The 17,591-nt window shown below is 40.5% G+C and overlaps 1 protein-coding gene across 1 annotated transcript in view; it reads right to left on the reverse strand.

The window, feature by feature from the left end:
- The window catches only part of LOC126175860 (proton channel OtopLc-like), a 148,575-nt gene that overhangs the window by 34,011 nt on the left and 96,973 nt on the right, over window positions 1-17,591 (reverse strand). The window contains exon 7 of the mRNA XM_049922871.1: window positions 16,963-17,086. Coding sequence (XP_049778828.1) covers window positions 16,963-17,086 — 124 coding nt within the window. The remainder of the gene's footprint in view (window positions 1-16,962; window positions 17,087-17,591) is intronic.

Below are 17,591 nucleotides of genomic sequence, written 5' to 3' on the forward strand. Positions count from 1 at the left end.
GAAAAAAATCAATGTAACTGTTATTTACAGTATATAAACGGTAGTTGTTATTTTATTTATATTTATTTCTATTGGAAGGTATAGAAATAGCAAAAGTTCATTACTACATATGTCAAGAAAATTATTGTGTTTTCTTATTTTGTACTGGTTCGTAAAGAAAGGAAAGGTATCATTATTTGAATAGAACTAAAAATTAATTTCTTGTACTAAAAATTTAGATTCCAGGGGAAAATGTGAAAGCGCGTACAACGTTTACTTTATAGGCCACGAATGGAATGTTTTATTTTCTATTGAGATTGATCCATGAAGAAACAGAAAAATACAGTAGCTTGTCACTAACATAACCAACTAAAATGTTTTTTTTTATTCATCTTAACTGAGATTAGTCCTAAACAAGGAAAATAATTTTTTTATTAATTTTTTTCAGATTAATTGATAAAATAGAAAAATATACGAGGACCACAGAATGACAATGATGGAGTATGGAAAGTATGAATCACGTCCTTAAGGATGTTTTAGATGGCATGATGTGTTACCTTAAGGCATCCATGGAATATGTAGTTTCACATAGTACTCTACAACCAAGAATATCTGTGAGAAGATGTGCAAGTGATGGTTTGTGTCGATATAAGGCAACACGCTGTCTTCTACAAGAGGAAGAACTAATTAACCATGTCATTCCTATGAAAAGTAGATTGTTTGGCCTAAGCTTAAGCCTGAAATGAACTCCGCGGGATAGACTATGAACAGCTGAGGGAAATGGCCTTGCACACATTTTAAGCAAACAGAAATAGATGCCTGGCAAATGGTGGCTTTAAGCATTTCTAAAGAGGTATTCACGTTTGAGTTCGCTTGCGCCAGAACCCACGCCTATAGATCGTGCCATGGGTTTCAATCAGTTTGCTGGGCTCAAGTCATTTTCGCTATTAAAGCAGATTGATGATAAGAACTACCTATCTCCAGGTAGAATCTACAACGTAAATGAAACGGGCATTACAACTATTCCCAAGAAAACATTCGAATATTTGGCATTTAGAGGAGAGACAAGTTGGATGTCTCTCCTCGGCTGAACGGAAATTTTCGTTAGATAGTTCCAGTCATTTATTCATTTTGCCTGACCATCAAGAGACGGTCATGCAAGCCACACAAAGAGAGTGGAAGTAACTGATTTGACTCTGAAGAGTAATGTCGTACTGGCGAAGTTTTCGCCCCATACAGCACATGGCTCAGCCATTGGATGTCAGTTTCATGATCCCTGCAAGCATATTCTATTCTGTTGAAGTTTAAATTGGAGTCTCAAGCATCCAAGACGTGGTGTTACTATCAGAAAAGGAGGGAAACTGTATGGCGCAGTATTAATCAAAGCCGCCACCTTTCAAACTATCATAAATAGATTCTGAGGCACAAAAATTTTCTCTTTCAACCCAAATGTCTTCCTTGATAGGATGTACGCTCCAGCCTATACTATAGACGGACCAATTAAGCAAAAGAGCAGCAACCAACACAAATGGCTCTTGTCATACCCGATACTACCAATTTGCTGCCGACAGAATAAAGCGCTGTGAGCTTGATCACAGACGTCAATTGAGTAGACCGAGTACCTCAAAATTAAAATCCATTGCATGTTCAAAGAATATTTAAAAGATTTCCTAATCGCGGAGAAAGCAGCAGTGCCGACCTCTTCTCCTTACACGCAACAACTGACTGATGCAGTAGCAGCTACGGCTTGTCATCTAAAAATAGGAAACACTAAGAATTTCTTATGAAAATAGCAAAAAAGACAAAGGCATCCAAATCAAGAAATTCTGATCGACAGTAATTCAGAGGAGGAGGAGAACAACTGAGAAGCATCCTTTATCTACTGCATTGATTTGTCCTCTGACTGAAAATCTCTGGGAGGGTGGATTAAGTGCTCTAAATGTGAAAGCTGAGCTCATGAAACTTGCAGTGATGGTGAACCAGATGACTGAAGAGTTTGAATGTGTTTTTGTAAATAACTTACTGTTATTAAATTGTGTACTCTACACCTACATGTAAATCCACGTCGTACATACTCTGCTAGCCACTGTATGGTGCATGGCGGAGGGTAACCTGTATTACTACTCTCGTATTGTTTCATATACCGCAATTTCAATGCTGCATTACATGTCTATGATGCAGTAAGGCTACACTCTGTTATTTTTGATGAAATAAGTTACTTAGAAAGATGAAACACAAGAAAGGTTCCATGTGTCCTGTCTTATCTGACTCGTCTAACAAAATGGGACACTTAACTACGTACTTTACAGGACATTAATATCGGATTCATAACCACATAACTTACTGAAAATTATTTTGATGGGAACTGTAGTTGAGTCCAGATTTAAGCTATATGTAACATATAGACTTTTATTTAACATTAACTTAAACAAAATATGAAATTTTATGTTAAGTATCTCATTTTATCCAACTCTCCCCTAGATGATCAGATGTGAAATATGTTAATCAAAATATCCTTTTCTATCCGATTAATATCCTTGGTCCCACTTTTCTAATCATGAAGTAATATTCTTTTATTAGAAATCCCTCCTTTTAGCCTCTAACTTTTATTCTCTAATCCTTCATGATGAATGTGTACTGTTATTTTCAAATATCCTTTATTGACATTGACTATAATAATATACATATATAAATGTAACAATTATAATGAATGTGTTCATTATTCTTATGCGGATTGTAGCTGTTTTATTTGTCTCAATATATGAATCTATTCGGTATTTGTGACATAGATTTTGAAAAAATAGCACATGATTTTAGAATATTTAACAGGTGTATGATTTAACTAGGATTTTTCGTGTTGAAGAATGTTTTACTAACAACTAATTTAATACTTGAATACACAAATAAATTTTCCCTTATTTAAAAGTATTTCTCCGTGTGAAACTTTGATCAAGAATTATCTAAAAGACTGTTCCCTTGCTAAAGTTTATTTAGGCTTTGTTTTTCTGTGATGAGTGAAATGCTTGTCAAAATCTGGTGCAACGTTAAACTGAGTAACTCTTGTTTTAATAGTGATTACATTATGAAGAGTATATCTCAATAGAGCCCTGACAAAACATAAAGTTTTATATTTTTATAAGTTGCAACCTTAGCAAAATTTTCATATAGCCATTTAGTACACTATAATTTCATAATCACTGGATGTTGACAATCAGAAAGACAGCACTCAATCACCTTTAGAGTATGTTATGTTCTAAGCAGCTCGGGATTACACCGACAAATATGTAAATCTGTAGGCATCTGCCGAAGTTTTTGTATTTCTTTTCCCACTATTTATTATTGTAGGTACAAATGCGCATGAACGCATTTTAAGCGTTGTTGTTAATGTATTCATTGTTTCCTCCACTAGTAATTACTTCATTACTTGGTGACATGGTGATCTGTAAAATCTCTCCAACTTCTTTATAGTAACATCGATTTTGTGCCCAAATTTTTTAAGCTCAACACGGCCCCCTAAATCAGCTCTAGAGGATGGTTGATACCCATAGAGCTGGAACATCAGTAGACTTTAATTGCAAGTGAGAGGAAGATTCAAGAGTTCACTTTTCAAATTCCTTTCATAAACCGAATCAGAAAAGTGTACTGTGCATAGACAGGCATCTGTATCTACGCCCACACTCTGCAAACCACTGTTAAGTGTGTGGAAAAAGTACCTCCGATTGTACCAATTGCTAGCGTTTCTTCCATTCACTTATGGAGCGTGAGATGAATGAATCTTTAAATGCCTCTGTGCGTACTGTAATTAATCTACTCTTGTCCTCACTTTCCCTACAGGAGTTATATTAGGGGCTTGTAGTATATTCGTAGAGTCATCGCATAAAGCTGGTTCTTGGAACTTTTTTAGTAGGCTTCACTGGATATTTAGCGTTTGTATTCAGGTGTCTATCAATTCAGTTTCTGAGACAGACTTTCAAAGTTCAGATACGCCCATGTTGAACATTAGTAACTGAAAATGAATTGGCACATTTAGTATTTTTTGTCTTATTATTTTTAGGAAATAAATGAACCTTAATTATGAACCTTTTTTCGTTATCTGTAGCTGTTGTTAGAATTCGCAGTTGCACAACAAATTATTATTTTTCGCTGACAACAATTCAAGACACTCTCTCAAGACCCTCAATAAAATGCTACTAATAACGTATCCCCGCACTTAATAGTCACCAACCAAAAACGATCGGACTCAAGTAAACAACCTTGCATCCAGTGTAAGACACAACGCAAAGGATTATGGCAGTGCCTGGCTACTGAATGGTGATAACGTCGGCTGTGGCGTCAGCGTCGCGGCTTGGCCTTTCGCACAGTCCCCACGATAACCACCGTGTAGTTTAGTAACCGCGGATGAACTTTATGTGAGGGAAGGATCACATTATAAACGAGAGACGATAATATTGGAAAATCTTGAAATTGCGCAATTGCCACAGCAATTTCACTGCTAGCGCAGTATTCTCGGAAAGCTCAGAATGTTGGTATACTACTGTAGTCTTTACAACCTGAGGCATATGGTAGTCAAACCCCCTGGGGAATGGGTGTGATGGATGGTAACTGCTCTGTCGTCAAAATATTTGACCCTTGTTAAGACATTACTGGCCAATTCATACGCGATACTGGTAGTGGTTTTTAGTTTCCGCCTAGCTTCAACTTTTCTGTCTCCCTTATGGTGTAGTTTTCTGTACTGTTTTTCATGGCATTGTCTGGATTTTGTGGTGGTTCTAGGTTGAAATAAATAACTTGTGAAACATAGCCCTTGTTGAAATAATTATGTACAGCTTACAGGGACAATGGACGCTCCATACAGTTCCATTCCCACTGTTAGTGACCCGTAGTACTATTCATATATGTGAGCCAATAGACAACTGATTTCAAAACTGATATGTAAACCTATATGGAGAAAATACGATGTACCTGGTTAGTCCTCTGCGCAGTTAGCGTTGCATGAGTGGCAGTAAATGATACTGAGTATGTCAGGACACATAAGGTCAAATACAGATGAGATCCTTCTAGAGGTAACTCAAATTTTGGGTGCCCTGCGCTTTACCTTGTACTGAAACCAAGCATGGAGAAGACGTGATGAGTGGACAGACTTGAAGTCCTTTCTTGACATTCAGGCTGTCTATCTGTGTGTATGTGACGTACATAAAAGAAATCGTTCAAGGTCTTGGTGCAAAAAATATTCGTCCAAATCAAGAAAAGTGAGTTTTGAAATATGTTTCTCCCGAAGACGATCCAATCACCTATCCGTTGCACCACCTTCCTTGCGCTGCTGTTGAAAAGCATGCCATCAGTGTGCCAGGCATCATTTCATGGGACGGTGTCGAAAACTGGACTCCCTGTTCCAAACCAGGTCGCATTTACGATGATGTGGTATGCGAGAAATCTACTTCATATCCTGGAGAGCTGTTCAGTAGAGCAGCATGATAATGCACACCTCTGACCCTCACAGAGTTTTGTGGACGGTCTCTCAATTGTTGTTTCCACCACAGCCCGTCAGGTTTCAGACTTAGAGCATGATAACATGTTTGTGACGGTAGCTTGTTAGATGCGAAATGAAAGAAATGTGGGGCAGGAATTGAGATCATCACAAGTACAACACTAATTTGCCCTTGAGCGTATCAGATCTCTCTCAGATCTGTTTACATCATATGTTGGTAGGTATATTGTCCTTAATTTGTTGTAAGTAAACTGGTAATTCAATCCTGAAGAATTATACATATGTAAATCAAACGTTTTATTAGTACACACATCAAAAATGTTTTGCATCATCCTGGATCCTAGAACTCCTGAATACAGACGTTGACTGTGAATATTGTATCACAGACAGAGTCCCTTTGACTATTCAGAGGTGTCACTAAAACCGCCCAAAGATATAAACAACCATGCATGACCAGCATCTATTAGACGGAGGGGGTCCGACAGCCAATCACTTCCGGTCATTCCCCCAGGATGGAGGTACACGGTTCGTGTTGTCTGTATTTCAACCATGCCTAGACGGTCAATACCGCGGTTCGATCGCGTCCGCGTTGTTACTTTGTGGCAAGAAGGGCTCTCAACAAGGGAAGTGGCCAGGCGTTTCGGAGTGAATCAAAGCGATGTTGTTCGGACATGGAGGAGATACAGAGAGATACTGTCGATGACATGCCTCGCTTAGGCCGCCCAAGGGTTACTACTGCAATGGATGACCGCTACCTACGTATTAGGGCTCGGAGGAACCCTGACAGCAACGCCATCGTGTTGAACAATGTTTTTCGTGCAGCCACAGGACGTCATGTTACGATTCAAACTATGCGCATGATGCGTAACTTCACTACCGACGTCCATGGCGAGGTCCATCTTTGCAACCACTACACCATGCAGAGCGGTACAGGTGGGCCCAAGAACATGCCGAATGGACCGCTCAGGATTGGCATCACGTTTTCTTCACCGATGAGTGTCGCACATGCCTTCAACGAGACAATCGTCGGTGAGGTGTTTGGCGGCAGCCCCGTCAGGCTGAACGCCTTAGGCACACTGTCCAGCAAGTGCAGCAAGGTGCAGATTCCCTACAGTTTTTGGGTGGCATTATGTGGGGCCCACGTACGACGCTGGTGGTCATGGTAAGCGCCGTAACGGCTGTACAATATGTGAATGCCATCCTCCGACCGATAGTGCAATCATGTCGGGAGCAAATTGGGGAGGCATTCGTCTTCATGGACGAAAATTCGCGACCCCATCGTGCAAATCTTATGAATTACTTCCTTCAGGATAACGACATCGCTCGACTAGAGTGGCCAGCCTATCGAATATGTGTGGGATAGATAGAAAAGGGCTGTTTATGGACGACGTGACCCTCCAACCACTCTGAGGGAACTACGCCAAATCGACGTTGAGGAGTGCGACAATATTGACCAACAGTGCCTTGATGAACTAGTGGATATTATGCCACGACGAATACAGGCATGCATCAGTGCAAGAGGACGTGCTACTGGGTATTAGATGTACCGGTGTTCACAACAATCTGGACCTCCACCTCTAAAAGTCTCGCTGTATGGTGGTACAACATGCAATGTGTGGTTTTCATGAGCAATAAAAACGGACGGAAATGAACTTTATGTTGATCTCTATTCCAATTTTCAGTACAGTTTCCGGATCTTTCGAAACCGAGGTGATGCAAAACTTGATGTGTGAAATAGGCTAGAAACGTCGCAAAAACTCTTTAACGTACGACGAATATACTCGTACGGCAACGTAGCCCCTGAGGGCAAACTGTGATGGGAAGGTTTAGGTCCTTCAAAGATCAAGGAAAAGCCACCCTACCAATTTGATATCCTTTAGAGATACATTGTAAAATTGTATGTATTTGTCCTCTTTCTTCTTTCTTTCAAATTTTATATATTTTTATTATGGGTTTATGTGTGTGAACATGTAATGAGCAATTTTTATGTAGGTCAGTAAAAATATTATTTCCATTGACATTCGATGTATGCCTCCGCCCATTAGGGAATATATTATCTGGGTATCAAAAAATTGTAAGTGAGGAAGTGATGGCTGAGAAGTGAATTGTCTATCAGCGGGACTTGGAGGTAGGAAGACGTTCGGGCACAAAAGTGGGGTAGATTTTCCAAAATTTAATTAGTTTGTGCAAAACAATCAGTTTCATTTTTAGTGGAAAGAGGAGAATTTTGCAAGTTATCAGGGACAGTGTTATGAGATGTAGATCACTGTAAATTTACAGGCGAGGCGAGTAGAAATCAAAACATTATGAAAGAGATTGCTGCACATTTGTTGCTGTAATTACTAATACATTGAGAATATGATTGGTTCTGAAAGTAAACGCATGAGAGGAAGTGCAAGAATCGCTACCCTGCACAAGAACCCAAGACGTAAGTATTTCAAGATATTCGCAGAGGACTGCAGGAAGAAGAAGCCGAAATACGCCAGACACTCAATAATCCGAAACAACCACATCAGAAGAGTGCTGTTACATCGGGCTTTATTCGAGCAGCAAACCGAACAGTTTTCTGTGATAGATAAGACAAGAGAGACGCCGTGAATATCACTGTACTGCGGAACTACGAGTGGAAATCGACTGAATTTGTTCTGCCGGCCGGTGTGGCCGTGCGGTTCTAGGCGCTACAGTCTGCTACCAAGCGACCGCTACGGTCGCAGCTTCGAATCCTGCCTCGGGCATGGATGTGTGTGATGTCCTTAGGTTTTCTTTTTTGGTCATCAGTCTACTGACTGGTTTGATGCGGCCCGCCACAAATTAATTTCCTATGCTAACCTCTTCATCTCAGAGTAGCAATTAAACCTACGTCCTCAATTATTTGCTTGACGTATTCCAATCTCTGTCTTCCTCTACAGTTTTTGCCCTCTACAGCTCCCTCTAGTACCATGGAAATCATTCCCTCATGTCTTAGCAGATGTCCTATCATCCTGTCCCTTCTCCTTATCAGTGTTTTCCACATATTCCATTCCTCTCCGATTCTGCGTAGAACCTCCTCATTCCTTACCTTATCAGTCCACCAAATTTTCAACATTCGTCTATAGCACCACATCCCAAATGCTTCGATTCTCTTCTGTTCCGGTTTTCCCACAGTTCATGTTTCACTACCATACAATGCTGTACTCCAGACGTACATCCTCAGAAATTTCTTCCTCAAATTAGGGCCGGTATTTGATATTAGTAGACTTCTCTTGGCCAGAAATGCCTTTTTTGCCATAGCGAGTCTGCTTTTGATGTCCTCCTTGCTCCGTCCGTCATTGGTTATTTTACTGCCTAGGTAGCAGAACTCCTTAACTTCATTGACTTCGTGACCATCAATCCTGATGTTAAGTTTCTCGCTGTTCTCATTTCTACTACTTCTCATTACCTTCGTCTTTCTCCGATTTACTCCCAAACCATACTGTGTACTCGTTAGACTGTTCATTCCGTTCAGCAGATCATTTAACTCTTTTTCACTTTCACTCAGGATAGCAGTGTCATCAGCGAATCGTATCATTGATATCCTTTCACCTTGTATTTTAATTCCACTCCTGATCCTTTCTTTTATTTCCATCATTGCTTCCTCGATGTACAGATTGAAGAGTAGGGCCGAAAGGCTACAGCCTTGTCCGACACCCTCCTTAATACGAGTACTTCGTTCTTGAACGTCCACTCTTATTATTCCCTCTTGGTTGTTGTGCATATTGTATATGACCCGTCTCTCCCTATAGCTTACCCCTACTTTTTTCAGAATCTCGAACAGCTTGCACCATTTTATATTGTCGAACGCTTTTTCCAGGTCGACAAATCCTATGAAAGTGTCTTGATTTTTCTTTAGCCTTGCTTCCATTATTAGCCGTAACGTCAGAATTGCCTCTCTCGTCCCTTTACTTTTCCTAAAGCCAAACTGATCGTCACCTAGCGCATTCTCAATTTTCTTTTCTATTCTTCTGTATATTATTCTTGTAAGCAGTTTCGATGCATGAGCTGTTAAGCTGATTGTGCGATAATTCTCGCACTTGTCAGCTCTTGCCGTCTTCGGAATTGTGTGGATGATGCTTTTCCGAAAGTCAGATGGCATATCGCCAGACTCATATATTCTACACACCAACGTGAATAGTTCTGTTGACACTTCCCCCAATGATTTTAGAAATTCTGATGGAATGTTATCTATCCCTTCTGCCTTATTTGACCGTAAGTCCTCCAAAGATCTTTTAAATTCCGATTCTAATACTGAATCCCCTATCTCTTCTGAATCGACTCCTGTTTCTTCTTCTATCACATCAGACAAATCTTCACCCTCATAGAGGCTTTCAATGTATTCTTTCCACCTATCTGCTCTCTCCTCTGCATTTAACAGCGGAATTCCCGTTGCACTCTTAATGTTACCACCGTTGCTTTTAATGTCACCAAAGGTTGTTTTGACTTTCCTGTATGCTGAGTCTGTCCTTCCGACAATCATATCTTTTTCGATGTCTTCACATTTTTCCTGCAGCCATTTCGTCTTAGCTTCCCTGCACTTCCTATTTATTTCATTCCTCAGCGACTTGTATTTCTGTATTCCTGATTTTCCCGGAACGTGTTTGTACTTCCTCCTTTCATCAATAAACTGAAGTATTTCTTCTGTTACCCATGGTTTCTTCGCGGCTACCTTCTTTGTACCTATGTATTCCTTCCCAAATTCTGTGATGGCCCTTTTTAGAGATGTCCATTCCTCTTCAACTGTACTGCCTACTGCGCTATTCCTTATTGCTGTATCTATAGCGTTAGAGAACTTCAAACGTATCTCGTCATTCCTTAGTACTTCCGTATCCCACTTCTTTGCGTATTGATTGTTCCTGACTAATGTCTTGAACTTCAGCCTACTCTTCATCACTACTATATTGTGATCTGAGTCTATATCTGCTCCTGGGTACGCCTTACAATCCAGTATCTGATTTCGGAATCTCTGTCCATGATGTAATCTAATTGAAATCTTCCCGTATCTCCCGGCCTTTTCGAAGTATACCTCCTCCTCTTGTGATTCTTGAACAGGGTATTCGCCATTACTAGCTGAAACTTGTTACAGAACTCAATTAGTCTTTCTCCTCTTTCATTCCTTGTCCCAAGCCCATATTCTCCTGTAACCTTTTCTTCTGGTCCTTCCCCAACAACTGCATTCCAGTCGCCCATGACTATTAGATTTTCGTCCCCCTTTACATACTGCATTACCCGTTCAATATCCTCTTTTCTATCTGTTCATCTTCAGATTGCGACGTCGGCATGTATACCTGAACTATCGTTGTCGGTGTTGGTCTGCTGTCGATTCTGATTAGAACAAGCCGGTCATTGAACTGTTCACAGTAACACACCCTCTGCCCTACCTTCCTATCCATAACGAATCCTACACCTGTTATACCATTTTCTGCTGCTGTTGATATTACCCGATACTCATCTGACCAGAAATCCTTCTTCCTTCCACTTCACTTCACTGACCCCTACTATATCTAGATTGAGCCTTTGCATTTCCCTTTTCAGATTTTCTAGTTTCCCTACCACGTTCAAGCTTCTGACATTCCACGCCCCAACTCGTAGAACGTTATCCTTTCGTTGATTATTCAATCTTTTTCTCATGGTAACCTCCCCCTTGGCAGTCCCCTCCCGGAGATCCGAATGGGGGACTATTCCGGAATCTTTTGCCAATGGAGAGATCATCATGACACTTCTTCAATTACAAGCCACATGTCCTGTGGATACACGTTACGTGTCTTTAATGCAGTGGTTTCCATTGCCTTCTGCATCCTCATGTCGTTGATCATTGCTGATTCTTCCGCCTTTAGGGGCAATTTACCACCCCTAGGACAAGAGAGTGCTCTGAACCTCTATCCGCTCCTCCGCCCTCTTTGACAAGGCCGTTGGCAGAATGAGGCTGACTTCTTATGCCGGAAGTCTTTGGCCGCCAATGCTGATTATTTATCAAAATTTAGGCAGTGGCGGGGATCGAACCCGGGACCGAAGACGTTTTGATTATGAATCAAAGACGCTAACCCTAGACCACGAGTACTTAGGTAAGTTAGGTTAAATTAGGGGACTGATGACCTCAGAAGTTAAGTCGCATAGTGCTCAGAGCCATTTGAACCATTTGTTCTGAACATCGCACTGTGGACTGTTTTCAAAAGTTTAAATAAACAGGATGAGGGCCTATGCTTCCAGTTCTTTGGTTTAAGTGAATTAATAAACAGTCTACCAGTTATACTCAGTTACGCAGACGTCATCGTTGTGTGGGCAAAACCTGTATCTCCAGAATTTACTAACCCGACATACCCTATCTACAACCTACTTGCAAACAGTTAAAGAATTTATTTACGATGCACTTTGCTATTAAACTGTATCCTGGAGTAGCCACGAAGTGTTATTTGAAGTTGAGCTGTGTTAACATTAGAGTTTGTGCGAAGAGTATTATCTTTTTCCACAATTTTACAACAACTTCCCATTACTGTAATAAATTTGTTAAATACCTTCGAGGAAGTGATAAATGAAGTTAAAGCAACGTTAACTTTTGCCTATAAGTATGAAATTAAATCTCGTGAAATATAAAGGAAACTTACATGCAGCTGACAGAAATGTCGAATTCAGAATTCCTACAGAAGTGACAATGTCATTCACTAAATTTAAGTATTAATCTCTGTCACAAAGATTAACTCTGACTAGAATTCACGCTGTCATGTGCGACCGGCATTTAAAATAATCAACTTCATCGATTTGCTAACACACCAAGATAGCATTTCTGTTCACTTACTCTTTGCATAACAGCCACATAAAAACGTAATTGAGATACTTGTCCACTTATTCACACAGAATAACAAAACGTTAGCTTCTCAGTAATCGTTATTACAGTAGATTTTTCTACCATTTTTGTATTTATCTCTCTGTATGTATTTAGTGGTATAAATCGTTTTGTAAGTATAAATGCGAATGTATGAATGTATTATGTTGTTCATTTTAGTCAGGTATAATAGGAAATGCAACCATAAGGCGATTTCAGAGACTTACCTAGTTGGATCCGAAGCATTATTTTGTGTTAATCCGAATCCGCCAAAGGGGCATTGAAGTTCGAATTGATTTTGGTCAACAACTAAGATATCTAGCGTAGGTGACATTATACTGAACCCTTTTCATCAGAGCGTTATATACAGCGTGGGCAGAATACTGATTACGATCATACTTGTTGATTCAAACCGAAGACAGCGTAGAGCACATCAACGATTTACAAACTTCACAAAGCTCTGTAAAAACTGTCTTAAACAAATCAGTAGCAGTCATGACAGTTAGTCGAGCACATATGTAAAGTACTAGTTATGACCGTTTTAAAACGACAAACACAGTGACACTGAAATAATCATTATGAAGTTGGGTTGCATTACATTACAATAATATCAGGTACGGGAGCAATGAAACAATAACTAAGTAAACGAGTCTCATCGAATATCAAGCACGAGAACCTAAATACTAAATAAAGCAAGAGAATATTTATACTATTTTACATTAACGAACTTTATGTGTAATTTGGAGATATTTCTAATTAGATAAAAATTATTATTTTAAGATAGAGGATAGGGACGTGAAATATAGTTTACATTCCTAAAAGCCCTTTCATTTAAAGTATTCGTTATTATAAATGTAAAAGTTTGTAGAGACGATATTTATAAGAAATTTCTAGTGTTGCGCGTAATTTTAAGATACAACATGATTAGAACAATAGCAGAAGGAGCTTTTGAGGGAAAGAAATGCAGCAACGACCAAAGTACAGCAGATTGTGCATGATGTACTACATACATGGAAATGGAATGAAAGGCAGTCAGATTAGGGAAATGGCGTACTGCTAAAAAGAAACCTCAGAGCTGAAGATGAAAGAGAGAGACGCGTAAGGGGGTGGGATTTAGAATTTTCTCATTTTTCATGACGTGTGATAAGTTCTGTGGCTTATGCTACATATGCGAATAATTATAAAGAGTTTCTGACAACTAAGAGTGTTTAGTACCAGAAGAAAATGCCTGGAGTACATGATCTTCAACAACTACTAACAACTACAACAACTACTAACAAAGTAAAAAAAGGGCGATAGGGCGTGTGAAGGACACTGCCGTAATCTTAATACAAGGAAAATTATGTGAGAAACTCTTGCATATTTCAGTATTTTTTCCTTTTATTTGACCGTTATATGTACCTATTCAATACGGAATAAAGGTTCTGGAATAGTCGTACGTTTTAAAGATACTTAAATATTTATGATGGACATTTAATCGATACAACACCTATGAGTTGCTTAGTGTTGTTTATAGACTTTATATTCAATAACTTATTGATGTACTGAGTAAACGGCTAAAATACACCATGTTGATTGTACTGTATAAGGTGGATGATCAGCGACAATTTTATAGCTCCGTAAGAGAGGCGAAGTGCATATAGTAGTGGAAGGAATGAGATCGATTTGGGTACACAGAATTATTCTTTTAACCGATGCTTCTCCCATCTGCGTCTGGAGCCTAGCAATTTTCTGATCTGCAAGTATGATAGGCACGGCGAAAACGTCGTTTATGTGAGCTAGCTTAGGGAAAGGTGGCTCTGTCATGAGAGAACACATGAATTCGATGTTTTGACTCAGTCCTGGAATCTAATTTCTACCGCACTGCGTCCTACAATTTGAACACAGAGAGGTACTGAACAACCACGTAAGTATTAGTTTCGACGAGATGTCACTTTTTACGGGAGTGCGTTCAGAGGACTGGTTGGATCACCCGTACCGTGATGAATACTGTCATGAGATCCGCAATGTCGACGGAAAGGTTGTTCACAGGGAATTTTGAGGAACAAGCTCTCAACGTACGGCATCACGTAGAAACAGCATTGCAGCAGTTTGTGAATCACATAAAGCAGTATAGTCTCTAAATATACTGTTCAGATGGAGAGATGTGGAAGCTACGTTTATTGGATGTACTAGCCGGACGGGAGAGAACTGTATGTGTGTATGTTCAGTCAATGTACAAGGCTTTCTGTTCTATCAGCTCGTCCGAAAGGGAGCTACCTCGAACACGTTAACAAGAGGGCTACGGCCACGGCCATCTTCTGCCCGAACTAATACGTTTAAGATGCACTAGCCAATCAAAAGTTTTCGGACACGCCTCTGTAACGTGAAATGTTGAGAGAAGTCGACGGTCATTATAATAGGTGGTGAAGAGGGTTGTGTTGCTGGTACAGAAACTGCAACAACAAATGGGTCGGTCAGCTGACCAAGTTGGTGATATGATTGCGAAGTGGAAACGAGGAGGAACAACCATAGCTGAACCAGGACCAACGAGGCCCCATACACTCATTGTCAAGAACCATCCAGCATTAAGGAGAGTGGCAGTAAAAATCGCATGATATCAGTGGAAGAAACCAGGAACCACTCGTCAGTTCTCAAGTGATAAAAGCAGGACGCTGTCCCTATGACTGTGGGTAGGGGGTTAAAAAGAGTTGGGTGCATTGGTCGTGGCGTTCCTCAGAGACCACAAATTTCTGTAGCCAATACTAAGAAGCGTTTGAGGTGGTGAAAAATGCGACGCCACTGCACAGTGGATGGATGGAAACGACTGATTTGGTGCGAAGGATCATTCTGCATCCGATGGATGGGTTTGGATATAGGAAATCCCTGGAGAACGTTACCGGCCAGCATGTGTAGTGCCGACTGTGCAGAAGGTAAGATGATTTCTACCCGTTCGATTCGCCCATCACAAGTGGAAACTGTGATTGTTTACCAGGTGTAGAAGTATGAAAGCGGAATTTGGTCCAATCTGTTGTTTGAAACTGATAAACAATGTTTTATTCAAAATAACTTCCATTGCTATTTATAGATTTCTCCCACCTGTCCGGCAGACTATGAATGCCACGCAAAAAAAAAAAAAAGTAACAGTTCTTCTCTTGAAGCGAGCCGTTTTCGTACATTTTCATACCAACTGAAGCGTTGTTCAGCCAGAGCGTGTCCCACTGGTGTAAACAGATGATAATCGGACGGAGCCAAGTCTGGAAAATAAGCCGCATGCCCTAGTATTTCCCAACGGAAGGCCTCAATCGTATCCCTGACCCGTTTTGCTGTGTGTGATGGGGCATATGAGCAATATGACTTTGTGTTTTTCCATATTCTGATCGTTTTCCACGTAATGTTCGGTTTAAATTGATCATTTGCTGTTGGTAGCGATCAGTGTTGACAGTTTCACCAGATTTTAGCGGCTCGTAATAGATGACACCCTTCTGATCCCACCAAACACAGAGCATTGTCTTCTTTTCAAAGCGATTTGGTCTTGCAGTGGATCTCGATGGCTTACGACGCTTAGGATTCTCAAAATATATCCATTGTTCATCACCTGTCACTATTCGATGGAGAAACGACTTTCTATTGTGTCTCGCGAGCAGCATTTTACGAGTGGTCTTTCGATTTGCTTGTTGTCTTTCATTCAGTTCATGCCGAACCCATTTTCCCACATTCTGCAGCTTTCCCATAGCTTTAAACCGAACAGAAACGGCTTTCTCCGTCACATTCAATTGGTCCACGAGTTCCTATTGAGTTTAAGTATCATCTTCATCCAATAAGATCTGCAGTTCTTTGTCTTCGAACTTTTTCGGTGGTTTCCGCTGTTCGTAGTTTCTCACGTCAAAATCACCACTTTCGAATTTTTTGAACCACTCGGAACACTGTGTTTTCCCAAGAGCATCTTCGCCGAAAGTTTCGACAAGCAGTCAACGCGATTCTGCAGCAGTTTCCTTCAAATGACGACTAAAAACCTATGGTGTCAGCAAATCGTATTTCGTAAGCACAAAACTCGGCATGTTTACGGGATTGAAACGGATACCGATGTATGGAATTTCGTTTACTATTTGTTAACATTCGTCGTCGGCCGTTACAGGAAGCAGATGGCGCTGGAGATGCGATCCCAAGGGCCGATTACTGATGGTCAGCACCATCTATAGGAAAATTACGGTTCCATACTATACCTGGTAAAAGCGCCTCTTAACTGGTGTAATCTTGGTTTCGGGTCCCTACGGGAACGATACGTAGGGGTTCGTATTGCATTCCTACATTCCTGGCTTAATGACAGTTCCTCAGGCTTTTTAAGTTTTTTTTTATGCTGGATATTTAGCGTCTATCTTCCAGCGCAAAGAAAAAGCTTAGGGCATAACAGATATTCACAATAAGGCGGTGCTTTCAGCTCTAAATATCAAACAGGTGGAGAAAGATGATCTGCAGGACCGTGAACCCTTACGTTCTAATAATGTAAGAATGGAAACTGGTATGGCATTAGGGGCGAGCATAGCATTTATGTTAGCAGTGGGAAACGGTCAAGACACACGGGCATAGGCAAAGGCATCGATGCACTTGCAAACAGGAAATGTGCTAAAACTAGAGAGTAGGATAATAGTAAAGACTGTTACCTTCTCCATGTACTAACCTCCCGACATTCGAGTGTGTCGCATTCAGTAGGGTTGTATTTTGTGTCGTGGTGTTCAGCGCAGCTGGAGACGCCTCCGTCGTTGTGATTGTGGCGTTGATCTCTCCTCCAACTGAGTTCAACTCTGGAAGTAAATCAAGCATTCTCGATTCAGAACATGTTCATAATGTTTAATAAGGGAGTACGAGCGTACATTCAAAGGACACTTGTCATATTCACTGCGTGCACTTGAAAACAGGAATATTCTCGTCAAAATTTGTACTTCTGCTGTTTCGCAGATTTCTTCGAGCTTGTAATTATTTGCTCTGAGGGAGATTGATTAAGCAGAAAAACCTATTCAGTTTGCCGCACGAGCTCTTTTCCTTCGTGACTCGAAATGCATGACACGTAGACCTACGATCTGCTGCGCACGAGATGGTTCGGCATGACGAACTGAAGCGGTGTTCAGCAGGAAGAGAGGGGACCGAAAATGTTAGCACAGCGAAGTTCTATGACCACAGATTCCCTCGTGCCCTGTCTGATAACACCAGGAAGAATGAAGAAAAATTTAAAGTTGTCTCGATCATGAACCAGGTACGTGAGAATAAATTGTACACTACATAAATAGTATAGTAACGGGTGTTCTGCAC

This window comes from Schistocerca cancellata, chromosome 3 (assembly GCF_023864275.1).
Source record: "Schistocerca cancellata isolate TAMUIC-IGC-003103 chromosome 3, iqSchCanc2.1, whole genome shotgun sequence".
Lineage (NCBI taxonomy): Eukaryota > Metazoa > Arthropoda > Insecta > Orthoptera > Acrididae > Schistocerca > Schistocerca cancellata.